At 40.7% G+C, this 25,256-nt stretch overlaps 2 protein-coding genes across 3 annotated transcripts; both read right to left on the bottom strand.

Annotated features, from left to right (window-relative positions):
* Positions 1 to 521: 521 nt before the first annotated feature.
* Positions 522 to 19,750, bottom strand: LOC112255005 (serine incorporator 3-like). Its single transcript, XM_024428026.2, has 10 exons — positions 19,467 to 19,750; positions 18,364 to 18,525; positions 14,348 to 14,541; positions 10,028 to 10,107; positions 9,613 to 9,750; positions 6,978 to 7,147; positions 3,026 to 3,116; positions 2,452 to 2,653; positions 1,324 to 1,551; positions 522 to 750 (listed from the first exon to the last, which is right to left on the bottom strand). Exons 1-10 carry the CDS (start codon positions 19,503 to 19,505, stop codon positions 612 to 614), a joined length of 1,443 nt encoding a protein of 480 aa, XP_024283794.2. The 5' UTR covers positions 19,506 to 19,750; the 3' UTR covers positions 522 to 611.
* A 355-nt stretch (positions 19,751 to 20,105) lies between these two features.
* On the bottom strand, positions 20,106 to 24,981 carry LOC112255528. 2 transcript variants are annotated; one of them, XM_024428512.2, is made up of 3 exons: positions 24,659 to 24,981; positions 20,796 to 21,149; positions 20,106 to 20,634 (listed from the first exon to the last, which is right to left on the bottom strand). In XM_024428512.2, the coding sequence occupies exons 1-3, from the start codon at positions 24,794 to 24,796 to the stop codon at positions 20,515 to 20,517; spliced, it is 612 nt and encodes a 203-aa protein (XP_024284280.1). In that variant the 5' UTR covers positions 24,797 to 24,981; the 3' UTR covers positions 20,106 to 20,514. The 2 variants fall into 2 exon arrangements, with proteins under 2 accessions (XP_024284280.1, XP_024284281.1); XM_024428513.1 differs by having other exon boundaries at positions 20,805 to 21,149; positions 24,659 to 24,980.
* Positions 24,982 to 25,256: the final 275 nt, after the last annotated feature.

The following is a 25,256-nucleotide window of genomic DNA, read 5'->3' on the forward strand; positions in this document are numbered from 1 at the left end:
ACCACCCCTACCATGTCACAACACAACGCTTTCAACACCTTGTAGAGTCCATGCCCCAACAAATTGAGGCTGTTCTGAGTCCAAAAGGGGGGGGGTCCAACTCAGTATTAGGAAGGTGTTCCTAATGTTTGGTATACTCAGTGTATATTTACTCAAGAGATAAAGGATCTTACATTCTTATAGTTGGTTTGGAATGTTAGTCAGTCAAAGATGAATTTACATTGAGAGAATTTACAACAAAAAAAAGGAAAATTTAAAAATGTTCCTTTGACATAAAGGTCAACCACCAATAGACGATTTGGTCCCTAATTGCAGAAAATTGACCAAAAAACACATCTGTCAACCTTCAAATGCACCAACAAGGTTAGCGATTTAACACCAGGTTCATATGTGAATCTATTTCTTCTAATGCATCTAAAGGCCAACTAAAGAGATTTTTTAATGAGAAACCATCAACATCTAATACACAAAACAAAACAGTTCATTTTGACAGGAAATCATTTCAAATCTAGGCCATGTGGTCAAAGTCTATGGAAAACACTTTTATTTTACTAAATCAGGAATCACAATAAGGAACGTGAAAAGAAAATACTGCGTTGGTGGAACCGTTCTCAGCTAAAGTCCCGGTTGGTGAGTATCATTGGGGCGACCACGGTCCAGGTATAGAGGGTAAGGCACACCCAACTGGAGGAGATCTTCACCCAAACCGCCGGCCACTTGCTGGTCATGGCATTGTAGTCTGCATCAGGACTGTATGGGAAAAAAATAAGATTTGTATATATAGTCATATCTGAACAATTGTTACGATGTGAATCTGTAAGAGAAATATCCATGGAAGAAGTATTGCGTTGCAGCGTTGCTTTGTGGCCACTTTCATTTTAGAGAGATGGAGTGGTCTCCATTGAAATATAAAATGTTGAACTATAAAAGAACACAATGTGTAATTCATGTTATTTCCTCTTTAGTGTCAAAACATTGTGGTTCCTCCCTATTTTTGACGAACACAATGGGATCACAAAAGAGGAGTTCAACTTCACCTCAAAATGTGCACCACCAAGTTTGACAACATGGCCGTGTCTGAAAATGTCACTAGCTGTCAAATCCTTGCTCCCTCTGTCCTTATTTTCTCAATTACCTTCAAAGCTCATTGGAGGAGGTTCTCAGAGTGAGGAACCTTGGATCCTCTCCAAGGTGTACCAAGAACAAATCCTCAAAGGGAATTAAGGAAACAAGGACGGAGGAAGCAAAGACTTGACAGCTAGTAACGTTTTCAGACACAGCATTTCACAACGTTGGTCATCTGTGTAGTTTGGCCATACTGACCTGTACCAGTTGGTGAGAGTCATCATGATGTAGAGCGAAGCGAGGAAGAGCATGAAGTGGAAGAAGAAATAGCTGTACTGGACCGTGTCCCTTTCGTTATCCTCCACACGCCTGGGTCCCGTCCCTCCCTCCTCGTCCGGGGTGCCTGCTTTACTCTCCTCCAGGATCACTGTGTCGTTAGAGGCCATGGTTAACTTGTTCACCTGGCTGGTGTTGGACGAGCGGATGCTGCAAGGAAGTACACATTTATAGGCATTATAATAAGCACTATAATTTCATTAGCAATTATAACATAACATGTAAGGCATTTATAATGATGGGTTCTGACTAACTTTAAATATGAAATATCCTTATTCATGTTACTGAGAGGGGAATGCAGAGAGTTAACATTCTGTCAGAACATGTTATTGTTAGATATTAGGTATCATATGGAGAGGAGAAGGGCAACAGTCTGGTTTCAGTTGTTGGGTTGTAATTTGAAATACTTGCTACACCAGACGTTAATGGTTATCTGTAGGAGGAATGTATATGGTGGAGTCAATGGAGGTTGGATATGAGCCAGGAGCTTGGAATGTTACTGAGTAAATGAAAAGGCAATCACATGGTTTTGGTCACTGACAAGAGTGGATAGCTCTGGATTAGTGAGGAATGGGGGCTGAGGTCAGATCAGGTCACATGAAGGAACAGTTTATTACCCATATCCCTTAACTTCCTGCCAAGCAACAGAGATGTATTGGCTGTCTCACCATACGAGGAAGGCTTAAATACCAGTTCTTGTGTAAATGTGTTTTTGTCTGTTCAGATGTCCGACCCATTGGGGGAATAAACTTGGTTTGAGCTTTTCCTAGTTGTCTGTTTTACTCTGTTTATTTAGAATCTAACAATAAGCATGGGTAAGCATTTATAAGTATTTCTAATTATTGTAATGCTTTAATAAAATATAACCAAAGTGGATTGCATTAGCGCTTTCAGAGTGCTCAAACTGCAAACTGAAATTCTAATTATGTGAATGAGGGAGTCACCACATCCACTAATACTGTGAGGGACCGACAAATGTACATGACTTATATTCCCCAAACCACGATGTGCTGTAGCTGTACCCAAGTCTGCCTTGCTGACCAATCACACCTGGAATAGAGGATGCAGAGGATGAAGATGGCCAATCCCACAATGCTCTGGGTGTCCCACCACTGCAGATAGGGGGAGGAGAGGATGGGCTCTTCAGTGCCGATGATCACCACAGTCGTCTGGTTCTCGATCTCCAGTGGGGCCAGCGTGGGCACCAGTGTCTGCTGGAAGATGCTCAGCAGGCTGGGGTTGCATGTACGGTCTAAAGGGGTCCCGGGGGGGGTTGCCCAACAGGGAAAAAAATGTAAGACTTTGAGATTACATTTTTCTCCCTTTCATTTTTATAGATATATTTTAATGAGTTGTAAAGCATAATCATATCATTAATCCATGAGAGGGGGTGGTGATTTTTCAGTTTGACTCGAGCTGAACAGGTGAATTTACAATTTCCTTGGGCAATGTAGAGTTTAAGCAAGTACGTGTTTGTAATTGAGAATTTATTTGATAGTACCCAGTAATTAGTCATATAGAGAAGCATTTCAACTATTGGTTAATTAAGTATGAATTAATAATGAACAATAGATGAACAGGTAAAGGATGCTGTTGGGGTAGCAGCTATAACAGTGTCTCTTACCAGGCTCGTTGGTCATGGCCGACCAGGTCAGATACATGGTGTACATAGTCATGAAGGAGGACTGGAGTAGACCGGATCGGGGCTGGAATTTCTAAAAATAATTAAACAAAACTGTAATTTACAAACGGATTCCAAAAACGTGTTTATTTTCTTCCATGATTTTATTATGATCGATATCAGGGTTTCCCAAACGCGGTCCTGGGGCACGTTTTGGTTTTTGCCCTTGTCCAATTCTTGATGATTATTTGAACCAGCTGTATAGTACCAGGGACCCTTGGGAGGCCCCAGGACCGCGTTTGGGAAACTCTTCTCTATATTAATATCACTGCATTGTTGGGAAAGAGCTCTTGAGAAAGGATTTCACAGTACTGTTTTACACCTGTTGTATACTGTGCACGTGGCAAATAAACGTTGAAACTTGAACATGATGACATTGTCAAATTATGGAAAAATCACATTGATGAACTCTTTGGTCCTATCACTGTTCACTTACTTACTAATGGCACTGCCTACTCCAGACGACTTGTTTTTTAAATCATATGAGCAAAAAAAAAAAAAACATTTTATTTGGAATGCTAAGCCAGACAAAATTAAACATGCCTACTTATATAATGAATATGAGTTTGGGGGGCTAAAATTATTAAATATTAAATCTTTAAACCCCTCACTAAAAGCTTCACTCATATATAAATTATACTTAAACCCCAAATAGTTATCCAGTAGATTATTAAGAAAGGCTCATCCTTTGTACAAAAATGGCCTTTTTGTCTTTATACAGATTACAATACAAAAAGGAGTGGGAGGCCCCGGTGCACAACTGAGCAAGAGGACAACTTTAGAGTGTTTAGTTTGAGAAACAGACACCTCACATGTCCTCAACTGGCAGCTTCATTAAATAGTACCCACAAAACACCAGTCTCAACGTCAACAGTTAAGACGTGACTCCGGGATGCTGGCCTTCTAGGCAGAGTTGCAAAGAAAAAAACATAGACTGGCCAAAAAAAGAAAAGATTAAGATGGGCAAAATAACACAGACACTGGACAGAGGAACTCTACCTAGAAGGCCAGCATCCCGTCGCCTCTTCACTGTTGACGTTGAGACTGGTGTTTTGCGGGTACTATTTAATGAAGCTGCCAGTTAAGGACTTGTCTGTTTCTCAAACTAGGCACTCTAATGTACTTGTCCTCTTGCTCAGTTGTGCACCGGGGCCTCCCACTCCTCTTTCTATTCTGGTTAGAGACAGTTTGCACTGTTCTGTGAAGGGAGTAGGACACAGCATTGTATGAGATCTTCAGTTTCTTGGCAATTTCTCACATGGAATTTCTCAGAACAAGAATAGACTGACGAGATTCAGAAGAAAGTTATTTGTTTCTAGCCATTTTGAGCCTGTAATCGAACCCACAAATGCTGATGCTCCAGATACTCAACTAGTCTAAAGAAGGCCAGTTTTGTTGCTACTTTAATCAGGACAACAGTTTTCAGCTGTGCTAACATAATTGAAAAAGGGTTTTCTAATGATCAATTAGCCTTTTAAAATGATAAACACAATGTGCCATCGGAACACAGGAGTGATGGTTGCTGATCATGGGCCCCTGTACGACTATGTAGATATTCCATTTAAAAAATCAGCCGTTTCCAGCTAAAATAGTAATTTACAACATTAACAATGTCTACACTGTATTTCTGATCAATTTGATGTTATTTTAATGGACAAAAAAATGGCTTTTCTTTCAAAACCAAGGACATTTCTAAGTGACCACAAACTTTTGAACAGTAGTATATATGTAAAATGTGTCTATAAAATGTATGTAAATATAGCAGAAAAGCTGTAAAAAAACAAAAAGATATTTGTCCTCCGAAGAGGGGGGGGGGTGGTGGAGGGGTTAAAAATAAAATATATATATACACTGGGGCAAAAAAGTATTTAGTCAGCCACCAATTGTGCAAGTTCTCCCACTTAAAAAGATGAGAGAGGCCTGTAATTTTCATCATAGGTACACTTCAACTATGACAGAAAATCACATTGCAGGATTTTTTATGAATTTATTTGCAAATTCTGGTGGAAAATAAGTATTTGGTCAATAACAAAAGTTTATCTCAATACTTTGTTATATACCCTTTGTTGGCATTGACAGAGGTCAAACGTTTTCTGTAAGTCTTCACAAGGTTTTCACACACTGTTGCTGGTATTTTGGCCCATTCCTCCATGCAGATCTCCTCTAGAGCAGTGATGTTTTGGGGCTGTTGCTGGGCAACACAGACTTTCAACTCCCTCCAAAAAAGTTCTATGGGGTTGAGAACTGGAGACTGGCTAGGCCACTCCAGGACCTTGAAATGCTTCTTACGAAGCCACTCCTTCGTTGCCCGGGCGGTGTGTTTGGGATCATTGTCATGCTGAAAGACCCAGCCACGATTCATCTTCAATGCCCTTGCTGATGGAAGGAGGTTTTCACTCAAAATCTCACGATACATGGCCCAATTCATTCTTTCCTTTACACGGATCAGTCGTCCTGGTCACTTTGCAGAAAAACAGCCCCAAAGCATGATGTTTCCACCCCCATGCTTCACAGTAGGTATGGTGTTCTTTGGATGCAACTCAGCATTCTTTGTCCTCCAAACACGACGAGTTGAGTTTTTACCATTTTTTTTAAATTTTGTTTTCATCTGACCATATGACAGTCTCCCAATCTTCTTCTGGATCATCCAAATGCTCTCTAGCAAACTTCAGACGGGCCTGGACATGTACTGGCTTAAGCAGGGGGACACGTCTGGCACTGCAGGATTTGAGTCCCTGGCGGCGTAGTGTGTTACTGATGGTAGGCTTAGTTACTTTGGTCCCAGCTCCCTGCAGGTCATTCACTAGGTCCCCCCGTGTGGTTCTGGGATTTTTGCTCACCGTTCTTGTGATCATTTTGACCCCACGGGGTGAGATCTTGCGTGGAGCCCCAGATCGAGGAGATTATCAGTGGTCTTGTATGTCTTCCATTTCCTAATAATTGCTCCCACAGTTGATTTCTTCAAACCAAGCTGCTTACCTATTGCAGATTCAGTCTTCCCAGCCTGGTGCAGGTCTACAATTTTGTTTCTGGTGTCCTTTGACAGCTCTTTGGTCTTGGCCATAGTGGAGTTTGGAGTGTGACTGTTTGAGGTTGTGGACAGGTGTCTTTTATACTGATAACAAGTTCAAACAGGTGCCATTAATACAGGTAACGAGTGGAGGAAAGAGGAGCCTCTTAAAGAAGAAGTTACAGGTCTGTGAGAGCCAGAAATCTTGCTTGTTTGTAGGTGACCAAATACTTATTTTCCACCATAAATTGCAAATAAATTCATAAAAAATCCTACACTGTGATTTTCAGGATTTTTTCCCCTAATTTTGTCTGTCATAGTTGAAGTGTACCTATGATGAAAATTACAGGCCTCTCTCATATTTTTAAGTGGGAGAACTTGCACAATTGGTGGCTGACTAAATACTTTTTCCCCCACTGTATATATATATATATAATAAATAAATAAAAAACATGATGAAAGTGACATCTGAGTAGGCATCAGTGGAGGTTTCTCCAGGTAGGAAAGGGAGGATGGATTCAAAATCCTCCAAGGAATAAATATACAGAAGTCACTAGCCGCCACCCACTGGTAGACGTGTTATAATTAGGGCCTGAATTTGTTCTTAAACACAAGTCTTTTAAGACGTACTTCAATCCTTATCCCCGAGGTGTCACTGTTAACCTCAGCAGTCACCAGGAAATCAATACACAGGTGGGTCACACTCATGATTAAAGTTAAATGTCAAAAGCATACCATTAACATTTAGCAGATAAAGGTTCAGCCTACGCTCCCCAAACGCTAACCTTAACCACTACAAGGGCAAATGCTAAAAACTGACCTACAAATGAAATGATGAATATGAACGTTAAATGAGCGTTTAATGAACACTGAACGAGGGCTTACCTGTACTCTGGGCAGGATGGACACGACAGAGGCTACAGCACAGAGAATCATGTTGAAGCTGATGAAGAACTTGTTGAGCAGACAGCCCTTTGGCTGAGTGTAGAACAGGTACATCAGGATAACGGCGATAAATGACATGATGTAGTTGAGTCCAGTTACAGCGAGCAAGGCTGGACAGAAGAGGACAGAGAGAATCAGATTCTAGTTGCATTGTTTTTATAAAGCAGGACAGATTCTGTCATAGAGCATTATATAGTGTCAGCACTATTGACCCCTGACCTTATGATACAGTTCACCATGTATTTACCTGCTTGAGTTGATATCACATACTTTACTAAAAAGTACCAAGTGAATACTTGCTAAAACAGGACTTGAGTTTGAGTTTATTAAAATTTTTACAGGTAGAGTGCACATGAATCAACGTAAAAGTGCGGGTTTTAGCAGCGGCTAATTTTCAACCGCAGTCCCTGGGCAAGTTATTAAAAACTATTACAATAACAATAACGATACAGACAAACAATGAGCAGTGAGCACATGCAGAGCAACATAGGACAAGCAACACTTAGCACGCAGACAGGGGAACTTAGGACAAGCAACACTTAGCACGCAGACAGAGAAACATAGGACAAGCAACACGTAGCACGCAGACAGAGGAACATAAACCAAGCAACACGTAGCACGCAGACAGAGAAACATAGGACAAGCAACACGTAGCACGCAGACAGAGGAACATAGGACAAGCAACACTTAGCACGCAGACAGGGGAACATAGGACAAGCAACACTTAGCACGCAGACAGAGAAACATAGGACAAGCAACACGTAGCACGCAGACAGAGGAACATAAACCAAGCAACACGTAGCACGCAGACAGAGAAACATAAACCAAGCAACACGTAGCACGCAGACAGAGGAACATAAACCAAGCAGCACGTAGCACGCAGACAGAGAAACATAAACCAAGCAACACGTAGCACGCAGACAGAGGAACATACACCAAGCAACACGTAGCACGCAGACAGAGAAACATAAACCAAGCAACACGTAGCACGCAGACAGAGGAACATAAGACAAGCAACACTTAGCACGCAGACAGAGAAACATAGGACAAGCAACACGTAGCACGCAGACAGAGGAACATAAACCAAGCAACACGTAGCACGCAGACAGAGAAACATAGGACAAGCAACACGTAGCACGCAGACAGAGGAACATAGGACAAGCAACACTTAGCACGCAGGCAGGGGAACATAGGACAAGCAACACTTAGCACGCAGACAGAGAAACATAGGACAAGCAACACGTAGCACGCAGACAGAGGAACATAAACCAAGCAACACGTAGCACGCAGACAGAGAAACATAAACCAAGCAACACGTAGCACGCAGACAGAGGAACATAAACCAAGCAGCACGTAGCACAGACAGAGAAACATAAACCAAGCAACACGTAGCACGCAGACAGAGGAACATACACCAAGCAACACGTAGCACGCAGACAGAGAAACATAAACCAAGCAACACGTAGCACGCAGACAGAGGAACATAAGACAAGCAACACTTAGCATGCAGACAGAGGAACATAAGACAAGCAACACGTAGCACGCAGACAGAGAAACATAAACCAAGCAACACGTAGCACGCAGACAGAGGAACATACACCAAGCAACACGTAGCACGCAGACAGAGGAACATAAGACAAGCAACACTTAGCATGCAGACAGAGAAATAGCACAAAAAAGCAACAAAACAAAATACATAGAAGCAACAAGGAGAATGATGGAGTGCTGCATCAGATGACCTGGCCTCCACAAAAACCCAATTGAGATGGTTTGAGATGAGCTGGATCCGGGGTGAAGGAGAAGCAGCCAATAAGTGCTCAGCATATGTGGGAAATTCTTCAAGACAGTTAGAAAAGCAAAGCTGTCATCAAGGCAAGTGGCTACTTTGAAGAATCTAAAATATATTTTGATTTGTTTAACACTTTGTTGGTTACTAAATGATTCCATACATGTTATTTCATAGTTTTGACATATTCACTATTATTCCACAATGTAGAAAATAGTAAAAAATTGTGAACAACCCTTGAATGAGTAGGTGTGTCCAAACTTTTGACTGGTACTGTATATCACTGTATCATCTGCATACATTTGAACTTCAGACCCAGTACAGACAGAAGGCAGATCATTAATGTATAGAATTAACAGGAGGGGCGCCAGTATTGACCCTTGGGGCACGCCCACATCATAGCTGAGAGTGGGCGATAGCTTATTGCTCACTCTGACACACTGAGTTCTTCCTTCAAGGTATGATTTCATCCATCTCAAGGCATTGGGGTAAAAGTTCAACTTGGACAGTTTTTTGATGAGAACCTCATGGTTAACAGTATCAAAAGCTTTCCTTAGGTCTAGAATACAGCCCCAACAACTTCAAATAAAACATCACATCAGCATCTCTAATCAGCAAAATTATTTAGCCAATCATAAACACTTGTGTGTTGATGCTCTTTTATTCTGCCCTTTTTTTCTCCTTCATTGTATTGTTTGACTGCTAACTACGTGTGTTGCGATTGTAAGTGGATTTAATATAAGGTTGGATTTGATTTGACTTCCTTAGCAGAGGGTCAGGCAGACTCACCTGCATACCAGCCCCTGGAGTTCCCACTCTCCATGTTATCCACCCAGGACTCATTCCAGGAGTGGGCAAAATCCACCAGCAAAACCAGCTGGATCAGGATGAAGAAGAACGCCCCACAGGTACCCACCACGAACCACACTGCACACACACAAAGAGACCATCATCGTATCACAAATATCCACAAGCACTGCTAAGTATAAAGTTACTAGTATATTACAATTACAACTAATTCAATGATTAATTGCGTGTATCAACAATTAATTGTCTTAATAATCCAATAAATTGTAATATCAACAATTAAAAGTATATCACTAATGTTTATGCGGATTGTGCATGGTCAAGTGCTACATCGATAAATCATAATAAATAGACAAATGTTATGACAAATTCTTTATTTAAATTGGGTCAATCTTACGGTGAGTGAAAGGCCCCTCAGGGATATAAAAGGCACCGACTGTCACGGCAACCATGGTGGCAATCTTAAAAAACCAAAACCTGCATGGGGGAAGGAAGTCATTCGTCAACCGAATCCCTTTTGATAATGTTTTGATAGACTTCATGAATCATTATAAAAAGTATGGAAAATAACTATGAAATAAAAAAAATAATAGTATGATCTTTCAATAATGCCACTCTTGATGTGGTGTACAGATAAAATACAAAATAATATAGATTGACAGTATCAGCATTTTTCAAAACGTACATATTACATGGTTATTTTGTTGCATGGGTATACCTAGTAAATATACATGAATAGGCTTATGATGTACATGTCTGAAAACCTGTTATTGCTTTGCCATTATGCGGTATTGTGTGTAGATTGATGAGGGGGAAATGTTTTTAAAAAAATCAATTTTAGAATAAGGCTGTAACTAGGGATGCAACAATGTTATTTTTGGCCGATACCGATATCCAATATTTTCCTTGCCGAAAAAACAGTACCGTTACCGATAACCGATATTTACAATTTTAGCGGCCTTTTAAGCATTCTTAAGGCACTGCATCTCAGTGCAAGAGGCGTCACAACAGTCCCTGGTTCGAATCCAGGCTGAATCACATCCGGTCGTGATTGGGAGTCCCATAGGCCAGTGCACAATTGGCCCAGCATCGGCCGGGTTTGGCCGGGGTAGGCCGTCATTGTAAATAAGAAATTGTTCTTAACTGACTTGCCGAGTTAAATAAAGGTTACACACACACACCACACTGACCCAAAATGTATTTTGTTGGCATTTACGTATGTCCCCATTACCAGTAAATGATCATCAAAACCTATTTCTTTCACTTACTTGCTGTGCTGTTTTGTTGTTCATTTGTTCAGTCGTTTCTTTCTCAAACAGGATTTCATCATACATGTCAAGCAGTGAAGTTTCAGCTGTCAGTGCGCACCGAGGAAGAGAGGCCACGGACAATCACTGTGTCCATTTCCATCTTGTCCAGCCATGTCTGTAACATTTCACGTAAACCCTGTTTCTTGTCTGCATCGAAGTAGCGGTCCTTGTACCTGGCATCGAGCATGGTGGTGACACAGTAAAGAGGCTCAGAGGTAATGCCACCGAATCGCTTGTTCAAAGCCTTGAGTACTTATGTAAGTTTCAACCAGACGGTCTGTGTCGGCAGTTTTGTTGAGCAGGCGTTTCAATGCCATGACAGAGGGTATCACATCTGCTGCAGACGCAGTTGATTAGCTTATTTCTCGAGATAGTTGTTCGAATGGAGCTAGGATTGTTCATGTTTCCTTCCAAGTTTCAAACATGTTCTCAAATGCCATTGAAATGGCAGCAGTGGTATGAGAAAGAGCACATTCTTGAGCATGCAATATGGCTTTCCTCAGTATGAAATCCTCGTCGACCCACTGTGCAGTCAGACTCAGCATACTCATGTGGCTGACATCGCTGGTCCAAATGTCAGTCAGGAAGCTAATAGCAGTGACGCCCATAGCAAGTAGCTCATGGATGTGAATGTCAACAATACTGTGTAACTCCGGTAGGGCAACATCTGAAAAATAGTGTGTACCGGTGCTCGACCAGTCGGTGAAAGCCAACATCATCCACGACAGAGGACGGTTGATTGTCAGAGGGCAATGAATTCTATTATCTTGGCGTTAATGGGTTTGGCCTTTGAGTTGTCTCGCTGAAATGTTCTTACTTTTTCAAGTGACTGCCCGACTTGAACTTGTTTAGTTGTTGGAAGTGTGCGCTTAGTATTTTTCTGCTTTTGTTCTGTGTAGCGCTGTATTTTTCGTGGCGTCATTACATCATCTACCTACGTTATAAAGGTATTCACGTCATCTACCTACGTTATATAGGTTTACACGTCATCTACCTACGTTATAAAGGTATACACATCATCTACCTATGGTATATAGGTATACACATCATCTACCTATGGTATATTGGTATACACGTCATCTACCTATGGTATATAGGTATACACGTCATCTACCTTTGGTATATAGGTATACACGTCATCTACCTACGTTTATATAGGTATACACATCATCTACCTATGTTTATATAGGTATACACGTCATCTACCTACGTTTATATAGGTATACACATCATCTACCTATGTTTATATAAGTATACACGTCATCTACCTATGTTATAAAGGTATACACGTCATCTACCTATGGTATATAGGTATATACGTCATCTACCTATGGTATATAGGTATTCACGTCATCTACCTATGGTATATAGGTATACACGTCATCTACCTACGTTTATATAGGTATACACGTCATCTACCTATGTTTATATAGGTATACACGTTATCTACCTACGTTATAAAGGTATACACATCATCTACCTATGGTATATAGGTATACACATCATCTACCTATGGTATATAGGTATACACATCATCTACCTATGTTTATATAGGTATACACGTCATCTACCTATGGTATATAGGTATACACGTCATCTACCTATGTTTATATAGGTATACACATCATCTACCTATGTTTATATAGGTATACACGTCATCTACCTATGTTATAAAGGTATACACGTCATCTACCTATGGTATATAGGTATACACATCATCTACCTATGTTTATATAGGTATACACGTCATCTACCTATGTTATAAAGGTATACACATCATCTACCTATGTTTATATAGGTATACACATCATCTACCTATGTTTATATAGGTATACACGTCATCTACCTATGTTTATATAGGTATACACGTCATCTACCTATGTTATAAAGGTATACACGTCATCTACCTATGGTATATAGGTATACACATCATCTACCTATGTTTATATAGGTATACACATCATCTACCTATGTTTATATAGGTATACACGTCATCTACCTATGTTTATATAGGTATACACGTCATCTACCTATGTTATAAAGGTATACACGTCATCTACCTATGGTATATAGGTATACACATCATCTACCTATGTTTATATAGGTATACACGTCATCTACCTATGGTATATAGGTATACACATCATCTACCTACATTTATATAGGTATACACGTCATCTACCTATGTTTATATAGGTATACACGTCATCTACCTATGTTATAAAGGTATACACGTCATCTACCTATGGTATATAGGTATATACGTCATCTACCTATGGTATATAGGTATACACGTCATCTACCTATGTTTATATAGGTATACACGTCATCTACCTATGGTATATAGGTATACACGTCATCTACCTATGGTATATAGGTATACACGTCATCTACCTATGGTATATAGGTATACACGTCATCTACCTATGGTATATAGGTATACACATCATCTACCTATGGTATATAGGTATACACATCATCTACCTATGGTATATAGGTATACACATCATCTACCTATGGTATATAGGTATACACGTCATCTACCTATGGTATATAGGTATACACATCATCTACCTATGGTATATAGGTATACACGTCATCTACCTATGTTTATATAGGTATACACGTCATCTACCTATGGTATATAGGTATACATGTCATCTACCTATGGTATATAGGTATACACATCATCTACCTATGGTATATAGGTATACACGTCATCTACCTATGTTTATATAGGTATACACGTCATCTACCTATGGTATATAGGTATACACGTCATCTACCTATGGTATATAGGTATTCACGTCAGCTTTGACATCGGTTTTGCATATCGGCGTTAAACTAGACTTCGGGCTGATGCAGATGTTGGCGTTTTTTGCCAATTTCGTCAATTCCGATATGCTCACCAATATATTGTGCATCCCTAGCTGTACCTAACATAACAAAATGTGAAAAAAGGGAAGGGGTCAGAACACTTTCCAAATGCACTGTATATGAATAGGCTTATGATGTATTGCTGTTACAATTTTTTTTAGTGCAGTTAATCTCCTCTGTTTCAGAGAGGCACGGTGGCCTAAAGCACGTTAGCTCAGTGACCTGTTGTGTAAGAGATTATTTTATAAATATTGCCAATGGTTGTTGTAACAGTGCCTGTAGCAGTGTGATAGTCATACTGTATGACAGAAAATAGTCAACAAACAAGGGTGTCTTACCAGTACCTCATTATGACATTAGTTACAAGCAGTGTACATTTTCAGTTAATAATAACAATAAAGGCTATTCACCTTAATACTGACTTTTAAGTCAAAGTTGGCGTAGTAATAAATATGATTACATCTAGGCCTTTACTTTTTTATTTTTTCATGTATTTTTTTTAGGGGGTGCATCATGTGATGGGTGGTTACCCGTTGTGGATGGCAGAGCGTGGGTCTCGGCTGTTCTTGACGTTGATCATAATCAGAGCGAACACCAGGAAACACATGCTCATGCCGAAGCACACCCGGTACACGGCTTTATAGCCCACAAAGATCTCACAGTTCATGTTGGCATGGATTCCTGGGATAGAAGAGCCTGCTCCGTCTTCACAGAACCCAGGAATCTACAGGCACAGATAGACATTCTCACAAACCATTCAGGCCAGTCTAATCTACTGTACAGAGTAGACAGCATTATTATAGTCTAGCTGTGCGATTCTGTATTCAATAACCTAACATTTTCACTTTGGTCAACAAGAAGTTGGCTACTATCATGAGAGACTGTACCACAAAAGTCAACTTTTCACATACAGTATTATAACCATTCATACAACAGTGCTCATTTAGTTAAGTCTTAATTATATTATAGTCAAAATGACTAAGACTTAGTCACATTTGTCATTTGAATAATGATTTAGTGTAGTTATTGTCAAAATGACGAAAACAGTGGGACATTGTTTATCAACTAAATGCCCTTTCATTTTAGTTCCATCATATTTGTATTGCCTCAACCTATAGTGAACATAAATAACTGGCTTCCATGAGCAGAAACATACACAGCCTTGTCTTACCAATATATTTTTCTGCATAACATCCTATTCTCTTCCCAATGCAGAAATATGACAAACATATGCAATAATAATAATAATAATAAATGACAGAATAATTATCTGGCCATGTAAGTTCCTAATTCAGCCTACATAGATATTACACATTACATACAAAACAGACGAGAGAGAGAAGCACAATCACCAGATGGTGCTGCAAAGTATTGGCAAAGTACAGTAGTATTTTGCATTTCCTTCACTGGGTCGCATCATTGCCATTGTTATCAACGTTCCAGATGCTGCAGCCACATTGTTGTCCAAAAGAACGGGGGCTTATGGATGTAAAATGCAGGCCGATGTGGCTCAACATAAATTATTTATTTCTTTGATTAGCTATAGTTTATTTCTGGATTTATTTAGTCAGTTATTGTCATGGCAACTGCCACGGAAAAATATGTGTTTGACGAATATTTTTGCCATTATTTTTGTTGACTAAATTAACATGGTCATAAAGTCATTCAATGTTCCCAGGTAACTGCAAAAATAAAGGAAACATGTGTAAATGAGGGAGACAAAGTAAATTGAAAGCATGTGCTTCCACACAGGTGTGGTTCCTGAGTTAATTAAGAAATTAAAACATCCCATCATGCTTAGGGTCATGTATAAAAAATGCTGGGCAGCCCATTATTTTGGCTACCATGACTAGAAGAAGAGATCTCAGTGACTTTGAAAGAGGGAGCATAGAGGGTGTAAAAGGGTTTGTGTGTCTCAGTCACCAGATCTCAACCTAATTGAACAGTTATGGGAGATTCTGGAGCGGCGCCTGAGACAGCGTTTTCCACCACCATCAACAAAATACCAAATTATGTAATTTCTTGTGGAAGAATGGTGTCGCATCCCTCCAACAGAGTTCCCGGACACTTGTAGAATCTATGCCAAGGCGTACTGAAGCTGTTCTGGCAGCTCTGGTGGCTCAACGCCCTTAAAACACTATGTTGGTGTTCCCATTATTTTGTCAGTTACCTGTATATGTCATATTTTAATTTAGAATGACAGTATACACAGAGTTGCAATGTTAATGCAGCCTCAATATGCAGTAAGTTGTATCTCTGTAGGCCCCTACTGTTCTATACTTTGTGTGACTTAACTCTTCCCACCGATAGCCTCCCCAGGTATTCAAGCATTACTAAAGCAACCATTTACCATGTACACAAACATCTACTATGACACATCATGGCTCATCATCTCCTGCACACACACACATTGGGTGTTTCTCAATATGCATACTAGCGCACTCCGAGCACGCAATCTGGAGCACGGGAGTGTCGGAGCATGAGTCCAAATCAAAGTACGCAAAACGGAGCACGGAGGGAACTTCTCGGATGCGTACTCTGCTGAACACATTTCGAAGCATGCATTGTTGTATTCGGTGCATGTGACAAATCAAATTTGATTTGAACGAACAGTAATATGACGCAACCAATAACAAAAAAACAACACAACACTTGCTGACATTAATGGCGGCCATTACATGAGCTGAAGTGAGAGAAAATAAACTGATTTTCGGAATGAAATGTTGCCCAATCAAATCTAATGTTACCTGACTACAATATTGTATCTTGAAAACATTAATAAATACATGCTGTGTTCATTTTGGCATGTTTACCTGTTTACAATACCCACTGTAGTGTGCGTAGATTGCAAGCCCATAGTAAGTCAATAGGGCCAACTGGCTAACTACAACTAAATATTGTTATCTTGTTTTGTCTCTATTGTCATTGTCCTGCCTAGAAGATGGTTCAGTGAATGGGGAGGTGTAGCGTGTGTGAGGTAATACCTTAGGGGGAGTGTGAGTGCTTCTCAAATGTTATGTATTATGCGTTCTGGAGAGTTTTTATTTATTTCACCTTTATTTAACCAGGTAAGCTAGTTGAGAACAAGTTCTCATTTATGCGACCTTTATACAACCTCATTCATGCGACCTGGCCAAGATAAAGCAAAGCAGTGTGACAGAAACAACACAGAGTTACACATGGAGTAAATAAGCGTACAGTCAATAACACAATAGAAAAAAAGAAAGTCTATATACAGTGTGTGCAAATGGCGTGAGGAGGTAGGCCATAGTAGCGAAGTAATTATAATTTAGCAGATTAACACTGGAATGATTGATGAGCAGATGATGATGTGCAAGTAGTGATACTGGTGTGCAAAAGAGCAGAAAGGTAAATAAAAACAATATGGGGATGAGGTAGGTAGTTGGATGGGCTATTTACCGATGAACTATGTACAGCTGCAGCGATCAGTTAGCTGCTCAGATAGCTGATGTTTAAAGTTAGTGAGGGAAATGTAAGTCTCCAGGTTCAGAGATTTTTGCAATTTGTTCCAGTCACTTGCAGCAGAGAACTGGAAGGAAAGGCGGCCAAAGGAGGTGCTAGCTATGGGGACGACCAGTGAGATATACCTTCTAGAGCGCGTGCTATGGGTGGGTGTTGTTATCGTAACCACTGAGCTGAGGTAAGGTGGAGCTTTACCTAGCATAGACTTATAGATGACCTGGAGCCAGTGAGTCTGGCGACGAATATGTAGCGAGGGCCAGCCGACTAGAGCATACAGGTCGCAGTGGTGGGTGGTACAAGGGGCATTGGTGACAAAACGGATGGCACTGTGATAGACTGCATCCAGTTTGCTGAGTAGAGAATTGAAACTATTTTGTAGATGACATCGCCGAAGTCGAGGATCGGTGGGATAGTCAGTTTTACTAGGGAAAGTTTGGCGGCGTGACTGAAGGGGGATTTGTTGCGAAATAGAAAGCCGATTCTAGATTTGATTTTGGATTGGAGATGTTTGATATGAGTCTGGAAGGAGAGTTTACAGTCTCGCCAAACACCTAGGTATTTGTAGTTATCCACATATTCTAGGTCAGAACCGTCCAGAGTTATGATGCTGGTCGGGCGGGCGGGTGCGGGCAGCGAACGGTTGAAAAGCATGCATTTGGTTTTACTAGCGTTTAAGAGCAGTTGGAGGCCACGGAAGGAGTGTTGTATGGCATTGAAGCTCGTTTGGAGGTTAGTTAACACAGTGTCCAAAGAAGGGCCAGATGTATACAGAATGGTGTTGTCTGCGTAGTTGTGGATCAGGGCATCAAGCTAACTCCCCCCCTTTGGCAGTTCTATCTTGACGGAAAATGTTGTAGTTGGGTATAGAAATCTCATAATTTTTGGTGGCCTTCCTAAGCCAGGATTCAAACACGGCAAGGACATCAGGGTTGGCGGAGTGTGCTAAAGCAGTGAGTAAAACAAACTTAGGGAGGAGGCTTCTGATGTAAACATGCATTTTTTCGATGACAGAAGTACGGTAGTATGTATATTGAAAAAACGCATTGATTGGCACGCCTCGTACCTTTTTTAGCTGCTCGTCCACTCCCGGTGACAGCATGATGCAGGCTATAATGGTCCCTAGCAACAGGATGAAGGCGTAGATGACTCGCGTCACCGTGGAATTCTTGCTCTGGGGACAGCACCTGCACAGCAAGCATGTCGCACTGCTACACAGACACGGCACCTAGAGGGAAAGAGATAGGGAAAAACCATTGCCAAACGTCCCCCTACACCAAAGTGATCACGACACGCATGTTAAAATATGAAATCAAACTGAACCAATTATATTAATTTGGGGACAGGTCGAAAAGCATGAAATATTTATGGCAATTTAACTAGTTAGCTTGCACTTGCTAGCTAATTTGTCCTATTTAGCTAGCTTGCTATTGCTAGCTAATTTGTCCTGGGATATAAACATTAGGTTGCTATTTTACCTGAAATGCAGGTAGGACATGCAGCGCATCTGCGTCAGAAATAGGAATTACTTCTATTTTAGCCCTTGGCAACGCAGACGCTCTCCAGCAATGTGGGTGCAATAGTTGAATAACATAGATTCCTAAATTTATTTTTGCAAAGCCCTCGGTGTAGTCAGGGTATTAGAAAAATACTTGTCTCCATTGACAGTCCATGTTAATTCATGGCAGTATTTTACAGTACAAGGAAAACGTTAGGTAACTTGGTGAGAGGCATCACGAGGCTTAATTCTGGCACTTATCACCCCCCATACCGGTCATCCTACTGCCTCTGATCTGGCGGACTCACTAAACAAAAATGATTTGTTTGTGAATTATGTCTTGAGTGTGCCGTCTGGTTTGCTTAATAAAGAATTTGAAATGATTTATACTATTACTTTTGAGACTTAAATATATTTAAAACCAAATCATTTTTTACTTTTACTCAAGTAACGTTAGTATTTTACTGGGCGACGTTCAATTTTTTCTGTTAGGGTATATTGACTTTTATTCAAGTATGCTAATTGGGTACTTTTTCCACCACTGATCCTGACAACCTTGTATGAGCTCACCTCAGCTGCACTTGCCTGGGATACTCAGCCATTCTTTCATACATGTCAACCTGGTTCTTGTTCACAAATATGGTCGTGATGATATACGAGAAGCACCTTACCCAGCTTGCGACAGAAAAGGCCCCAAAGACAGCTCCCATAATGTTCTGGTTTCGGCACAAGATTGCACTCAACCTCTTTAGTGGTTTTCTTCCTGGAACGGTACACGTTACTTTTCTGTCCTGGACTCTCAGTGTAGCTACAATTTGAGTACCAACTTTTGAAAATACTAAATATTTTAACTAAATGATTTTGTTGTAGTGCTGTACAAGCGATTGCTAGACTAAGTCCTCAACTGTAGGCAATCTTCTGTGATTTCCTTCCGTTGAACGTTGTTTCCCAATGCGTCACACAGGATGATGTCACTACTTTCAGATAAGTACAGTCTATACAATGTTGCTGCTACGGTCCAATCGGTTTCATCTCTTAATGCTGTCATTGGTCTAAAATCAAATGTTTGAATTCCAACCTCAACATACAGTATAAGCTATAGTTTATTTAGTAAACTACACACACAAAAATCTGTCATCATTTTTTTTCTAAACATTATGAACATATTCCTTTGAGTAACAGTCGGATCTAATTTACATTTTTGATAAAAAATAAAACTTGGCATTCAACTTCCCATGAAAAAAATAAAAACAATATATACATATTATGTTGTCATCTTCAGGAAACAAGTTATATAGGTGAACACAGAATGTACCTTGGTAACACTTTATTTGAACTGTACATCATAACAGTGTCATATTATGGTCATAAACATGACATAACAAATGTCAAAAGATGTAAAGGCATCTTATGTCACTGACTGTCAAGTGACAAGGCAGTGTCATTTTTCATGTACTGTAAACAGTTAAAGGTGTAATGACATGTTGACATAGTTCATGTAACTTATTATGAAGCTGTCATGACGTACAGTGTTACTCAGTTATCGGTCATGACGTAAAATACTGTTCAGATATCCATTGGCATGGCATAACCTCCAAGAAATAAGGTAGCTATATCGATCCAGTACGAGTAGGTAGATGATGTTCAAGAGAAACTCTCGCACCCCCCTGTAGCAATATCCTGTATTGTACGTCCATAACACCCCATACCATAGCAGAATCAAGAGTGATGCCTCTGTAATATGGCTGGACAACTCAGTCTCCTGTCCAACAGCTCCCTGGTGTGACCACATTCACAACAACACCTTTGACCAGCCGAGGCCTCATTCTCCTTCAAAACCTAATAAAAGAGAGAAGTCATTAACAAAACAGATATTTCTCATCCAAGCAAAAAGACCACCTTTACAGAAAGAAAGGTATTTTTTTGGTAACCATTACAGTGGTCACTCAGAGTAATGCAGCTCATGGTCAGGTCAGGATTTGGAACAGAGGACCACTCACAGTGCTCACCTCCCTTGCCTCTCTGTCCTGCATCTCCATACTCTTCTTCTGTAATTTCACTGCCCACGGCGAGAGGCTGGAAGAAGACTGCTCAAACTTGACTCCCCCGTTGGCGCTCTTGGCACTGCCAACTCTGTTGGTCCCATTGCGGGTGGCGAGAGCAGCCGGGGCAGACCGGGACCCCCTAATGGACAGAGGGACGATGGAAGAGGAGTCTGAGGTGGAGGGGAGCGTTTGAAGCCTCGTAGCGCCCCTCTGGCTTAGCCTCTTGTTCATGACGAAGGCAAAGGTCCTCTGCTCCTCGTTCAGCTGACGCATGCAGGTAAGCTGCTGCTGCTCCAGCCTCTTCAGAGTCTGAGAAAGAGAGACAGCAAGGGAGGAAGTCACTAAATGGCCATGTTGGAATGGACACAAGTAGCAGTGTCATTTGATCTGTTGAGCAAGTGCATTAGATATTTGTTCTTTATCTTGTCAGTTCAGATTCAAACCTATGATCGTCTGTTCTCTATCCATGGAATTAGTCCACTGCACCACCAGGATGGAGCTAGAGTGCCATGTTTTTTTACAAAGCTGGTCATTTTAGTATTTTCAAACAGACCACATATCAAAGGAAACAAGAACTCATTAAGATCGGGTGTGGCCAATTAGTGGGCGCGACTAACACACCTGAATTAACTTAACAAAATACAGGATAGAGGGAGTTTTGTTGATGCTGAGAACAGAATGTATGTTCTTAAATAACATTCTTAGAATGTTCTCTGAACGTTAAAGTTTTCGTGTTTTTTTATAATGAAAAGTTTTCTTAACTTTCTCTGAACTATTTGGGAACATTCCCAATATCGAACCAGTTGGAGAACGTTCCTAGAATATGACCAAAATTGAAATGAAATGTAACCATGTTTGAACTTTTACGAAACATTCTGGTAGCCCTTTACACTCGTAACCGTGTACGGGTTGAACATGGCCAATTTGGGCACTGATAAACGCCTGAATTGGAGAGCAATTGCTGTACAGTAACATGCTATACATGACATTAGAACTCTGGCTCTGTGCTTCACAGCACTGTATGGGTTTTGACTGACAGCAGTTATGAACTTGAGCACCTCTCGCAACAAGAAGTTGCCCCCATTCCTCACGCTAATTGGGACACTTTTGTGTTGTCTGAGTGAAGGAAATGCTTATTGAAGAGGACTAGGGGCTGAGTCACTGGCTTACTGGGGCTCTTTCACTGACCGATCTTCCTGTCTGGGGTGCGTCCCCCCCCCCCCTTGGGTTGTGCCGTGCGGAGATCTTTGTGGGCTATATTCGGCCTTGTCTCAGGATGGTAAGTTGGTGGTTGAAGATATCCCTCTAGTGGTGTGGGGGCTGTGCTTTGGCAAAGTGGGTGGGGTTATATCCTTCCTGTTTGGCCCTGTCCGGGGGTGTCCTCGGATGGGGCCACAGTGTCTCCTGACCCCTCCTGTCTCAGCCTCCAGTATTTATGCTGCAGTAGTTAATGTGTCGGGGGGCTAGGGTCAGTTTGTTATATCTGGAGTACTTCTCCTGTCTCGGTGTCCTGTGTGAATTTAAGTGTGCTCTCTCTAATTCTCTCCTTCTCTCTTTCTTTCTCTCTCTCGGAGGACCTGAGGCCTATGACCATGCCTCAGGACTACCTGACACGATTACTCCTTGCTGTCCCCAGTCCACCTGGCCGTGCTGCTGCTCCAGTTTCAACTGTTCTGCCTTATTATTATTTATGAACATTTGAACATCTTGGCCATGTTCTGTTATAATCTCCACCCGGCACAGCCAGAAGAGGACTGGCCACCCCACATAGCCTGGTTCCTCTCTAGGTTTCTTCCTAGGGAGTTTTTCCTAGCCACCGTGCTTCAACACCTGCATTGCTTGCTGTTTGGGGTTTTAGGCTGGGTTTCTGTACAGCACTTTGAGATATCAGCTGATGTACAAAGGGCTATATAAATACATTTGATTTGATTTGACTATGTACAGTATTTTGAAAGATGAAACGCACTTCACATTTCCATATCATAAAACTCTTGCCATACGCAGTGTCAACGATTATGATCACTATGTTTGATGTACAGTTACAAGATGATATGGCATACCCTGGTTTGTTCTGAACAGTCGTGTTGGCAATAGAACAACCTATCAACTGATGCACACTTGACCCATATTGCGATTTATAATGGACATTTTTGGATTGTGTAAACAACAACAGTAATTGTGTGATTGCTGGGATGCAGGGTTGTGTTTGAGACAAAATAATGAAAAGTGTGCTTGCTCTAGTTCCTCAACAGCACAGCTGGGAGAGCTAAATGAATGAATGAAACTAAGATTGAACTCTTTGGCCTGAATGCCAAGCGTCACGTCTGGAGGAAACCTGGCACCATCCCTACGTTGAAGCGTGGTGGTGGCAGAATCATGCTTTGGGGATGTTTTTCAGCGGCAGGGACTGGGAGACTAGTCAGGATCGAGGGAAAGATGAACGGAGCAAAGTACAGAGAGATCCTTGATGAAAACCTGCTCCACTGCGTTCAGGACCTCAGACTGGACAACAACCCTAAGCACACAGCCAAGACAACAAAGGTGTGGCTTCGGGACAAGTCTCTGAATGTTCTTCAGTGCCCCAGCCAGAGCCTGGACTTGAACCCGATCGAACATCTCTGGAGAGACCTGACAATAGCTGTGCAGCAACGGTCCCCATCCAACCTGACAGAGCTTGAGAGGATCTGCAGAGAAGAATGGGAGAAAGTCCCCAAATACAGGTGTGCCAAGCTTGTAGCGTCATACCCAAGAAGACTCGAGGGTGTAATCGCTGTCAACAGTGCTTCAACAAAGTACTGAGTAAAGGGTCTGAATACTTATGTAAATGTGATATTTAAGTTGTTTATTTTTAATACATTTGCTCATTTATAAAAAATTTAAAAACAGTTCTTGCTTTATAAATCTACACATACCCCGTAATGACAAAGCAAAAACATTTTTTATTTTGCAAAAGTATTAAAAAAACTGGAAATATCACATTTACATAAGGACTGTAATGTAACAAAATGTGGAAAAAGTCAAGGGGTCTGAATATTTTCCGAATGCACTGCAGTTGAAGACTCTTATTTGAGTCATAAAAGTGCATTGAAATTACTTAGGAACTGTGCACACTTTGCAGAGGTTTGTGGCCACAGAAACATGAGTTAGTCCTCTCACTCAAACCCTTGCCTAGCCCACATTTTCCAGGAATATACTTATCAGGCTACTAAGTGTATCCAGAGTATTTTCAGATTTCACTATCAACAAATGCAGCAAAAAGTTAAGTAAATGTAAACTGCATATAAAATCAACAGTGTAATGTTTGGATTCTGTTTTGTGTCAGGTGAACTGTTGTGTCCTCACCTTTGGTCTAATAATTTCCCCATAATCTCCAAACTGTTCCCTTTCAATTGATAACATTGTTATCCAAACGCTTTTCATATTTCTTCTGTAAGAAACATTTCAATTTAGCCCTATCCATATTGGCTAATTCCCACGAGTGTAAAGGGTTAAGCTGAAAATGAATAAATCACCATCTAGTCTCACTGCCTAGACAATTATTTACAAAGTTAACAGAGCAGTAACTGGAATTATTAAAAGTCACGCGATGCTTCTAACTTTCAATGAAAAGTGAATATATGCTTACAGGAACATGAATAGGCTATTTTTTATTTTTTTTACTTGTAAAATATACAAGCCCAGTAAAAGATAGCCTACAATTGTATGCTATACGTTTATAAGATTAAACATAAGTCTAAATATGTGGGTTATATTCAAACAAGCGAATCGGAAGGAACATTTGAAAATACAAAATAACACAATAAAGAGCAGAACGTTACCTTCATAAGTTGCTTCTGTTCCTTTATGAAATTATTGTTCACAGTTTGAGAAGCGGTCATTAAATCTGAGGCACAGAGGGAATAAATTGGATCGCTTCTGTAAAGACATGCCAGCGAGAAGGATGGATTGGCATCCATTTCGTATCTAAGAACTATCAACGACAGGAATCAACTGTACTTTTCAACTTCAATTAGCCTATTCCCAGTTGATATGCGGGCTACAAGTGCATGCGACTGTAAGCGCAACAATACTTGAAGCATGCAGTCTGTTGGTTCCCGCATTCGATCGTAGGCTATTGCCCACACCAGCATATCATCAGCAACACTAAAGAAGTACTTCCGGGTCAAGGAACTGTTTCGGAACTGTTCAAAATAAAAGTCTCCCACGTAATAGTAGAAAAGTGCCTTTAACCTGTATTTATTCAGGATGTATAAAAATCATTAACAGTTATTTATTTTTGTTCATATTTTCGTGACGTTTACATTAAATGTGGGGTTTAGGTCAAATAAATGGCCCCAATGCAAATAACGTGCATTATTGTCTTATAGAGAAACATGTGTATTTGTGCTGATGTTAAAGTGGGGTGGGGAGTACTCA

This window comes from Oncorhynchus tshawytscha, linkage group LG07 (assembly GCF_018296145.1).
Source record: "Oncorhynchus tshawytscha isolate Ot180627B linkage group LG07, Otsh_v2.0, whole genome shotgun sequence".
Taxonomy (NCBI): domain Eukaryota; kingdom Metazoa; phylum Chordata; class Actinopteri; order Salmoniformes; family Salmonidae; genus Oncorhynchus; species Oncorhynchus tshawytscha.

Excerpts from the sequence above, each read along its gene's own strand:
- LOC112255005 (XM_024428026.2), bottom strand. The coding sequence starts at position 19,505 with ATGGGAGCTGTCTTTGGGGCCTTTTCTGTCGCAAGCTGG. Across the intron at positions 2,654-3,025 it reads GGCCATGACCAACGAGCCTG|ACCGTACATGCAACCCCAGC; the intron begins GTAAGAGACACT and ends GGACCCCTTTAG. Across the intron at positions 1,552-2,451 it reads CTCTGCATCCTCTATTCCAG|CATCCGCTCGTCCAACACCA; the intron begins GTGTGATTGGTC and ends ACTTCCTTGCAG.
- LOC112255528 (XM_024428512.2), bottom strand. The coding sequence starts at position 24,796 with ATGGATGCCAATCCATCCTTCTCGCTGGCATGTCTTTACAGAAGCGAT. Across the intron at positions 21,150-24,658 it reads AACAGAAGCAACTTATGAAG|ACTCTGAAGAGGCTGGAGCA; the intron begins GTAACGTTCTGC and ends TCTCTTTCTCAG. Across the intron at positions 20,635-20,795 it reads AGGCAAGGGAGGTGAGCACT|GTTTTGAAGGAGAATGAGGC; the intron begins GTGAGTGGTCCT and ends CTCTTTTATTAG.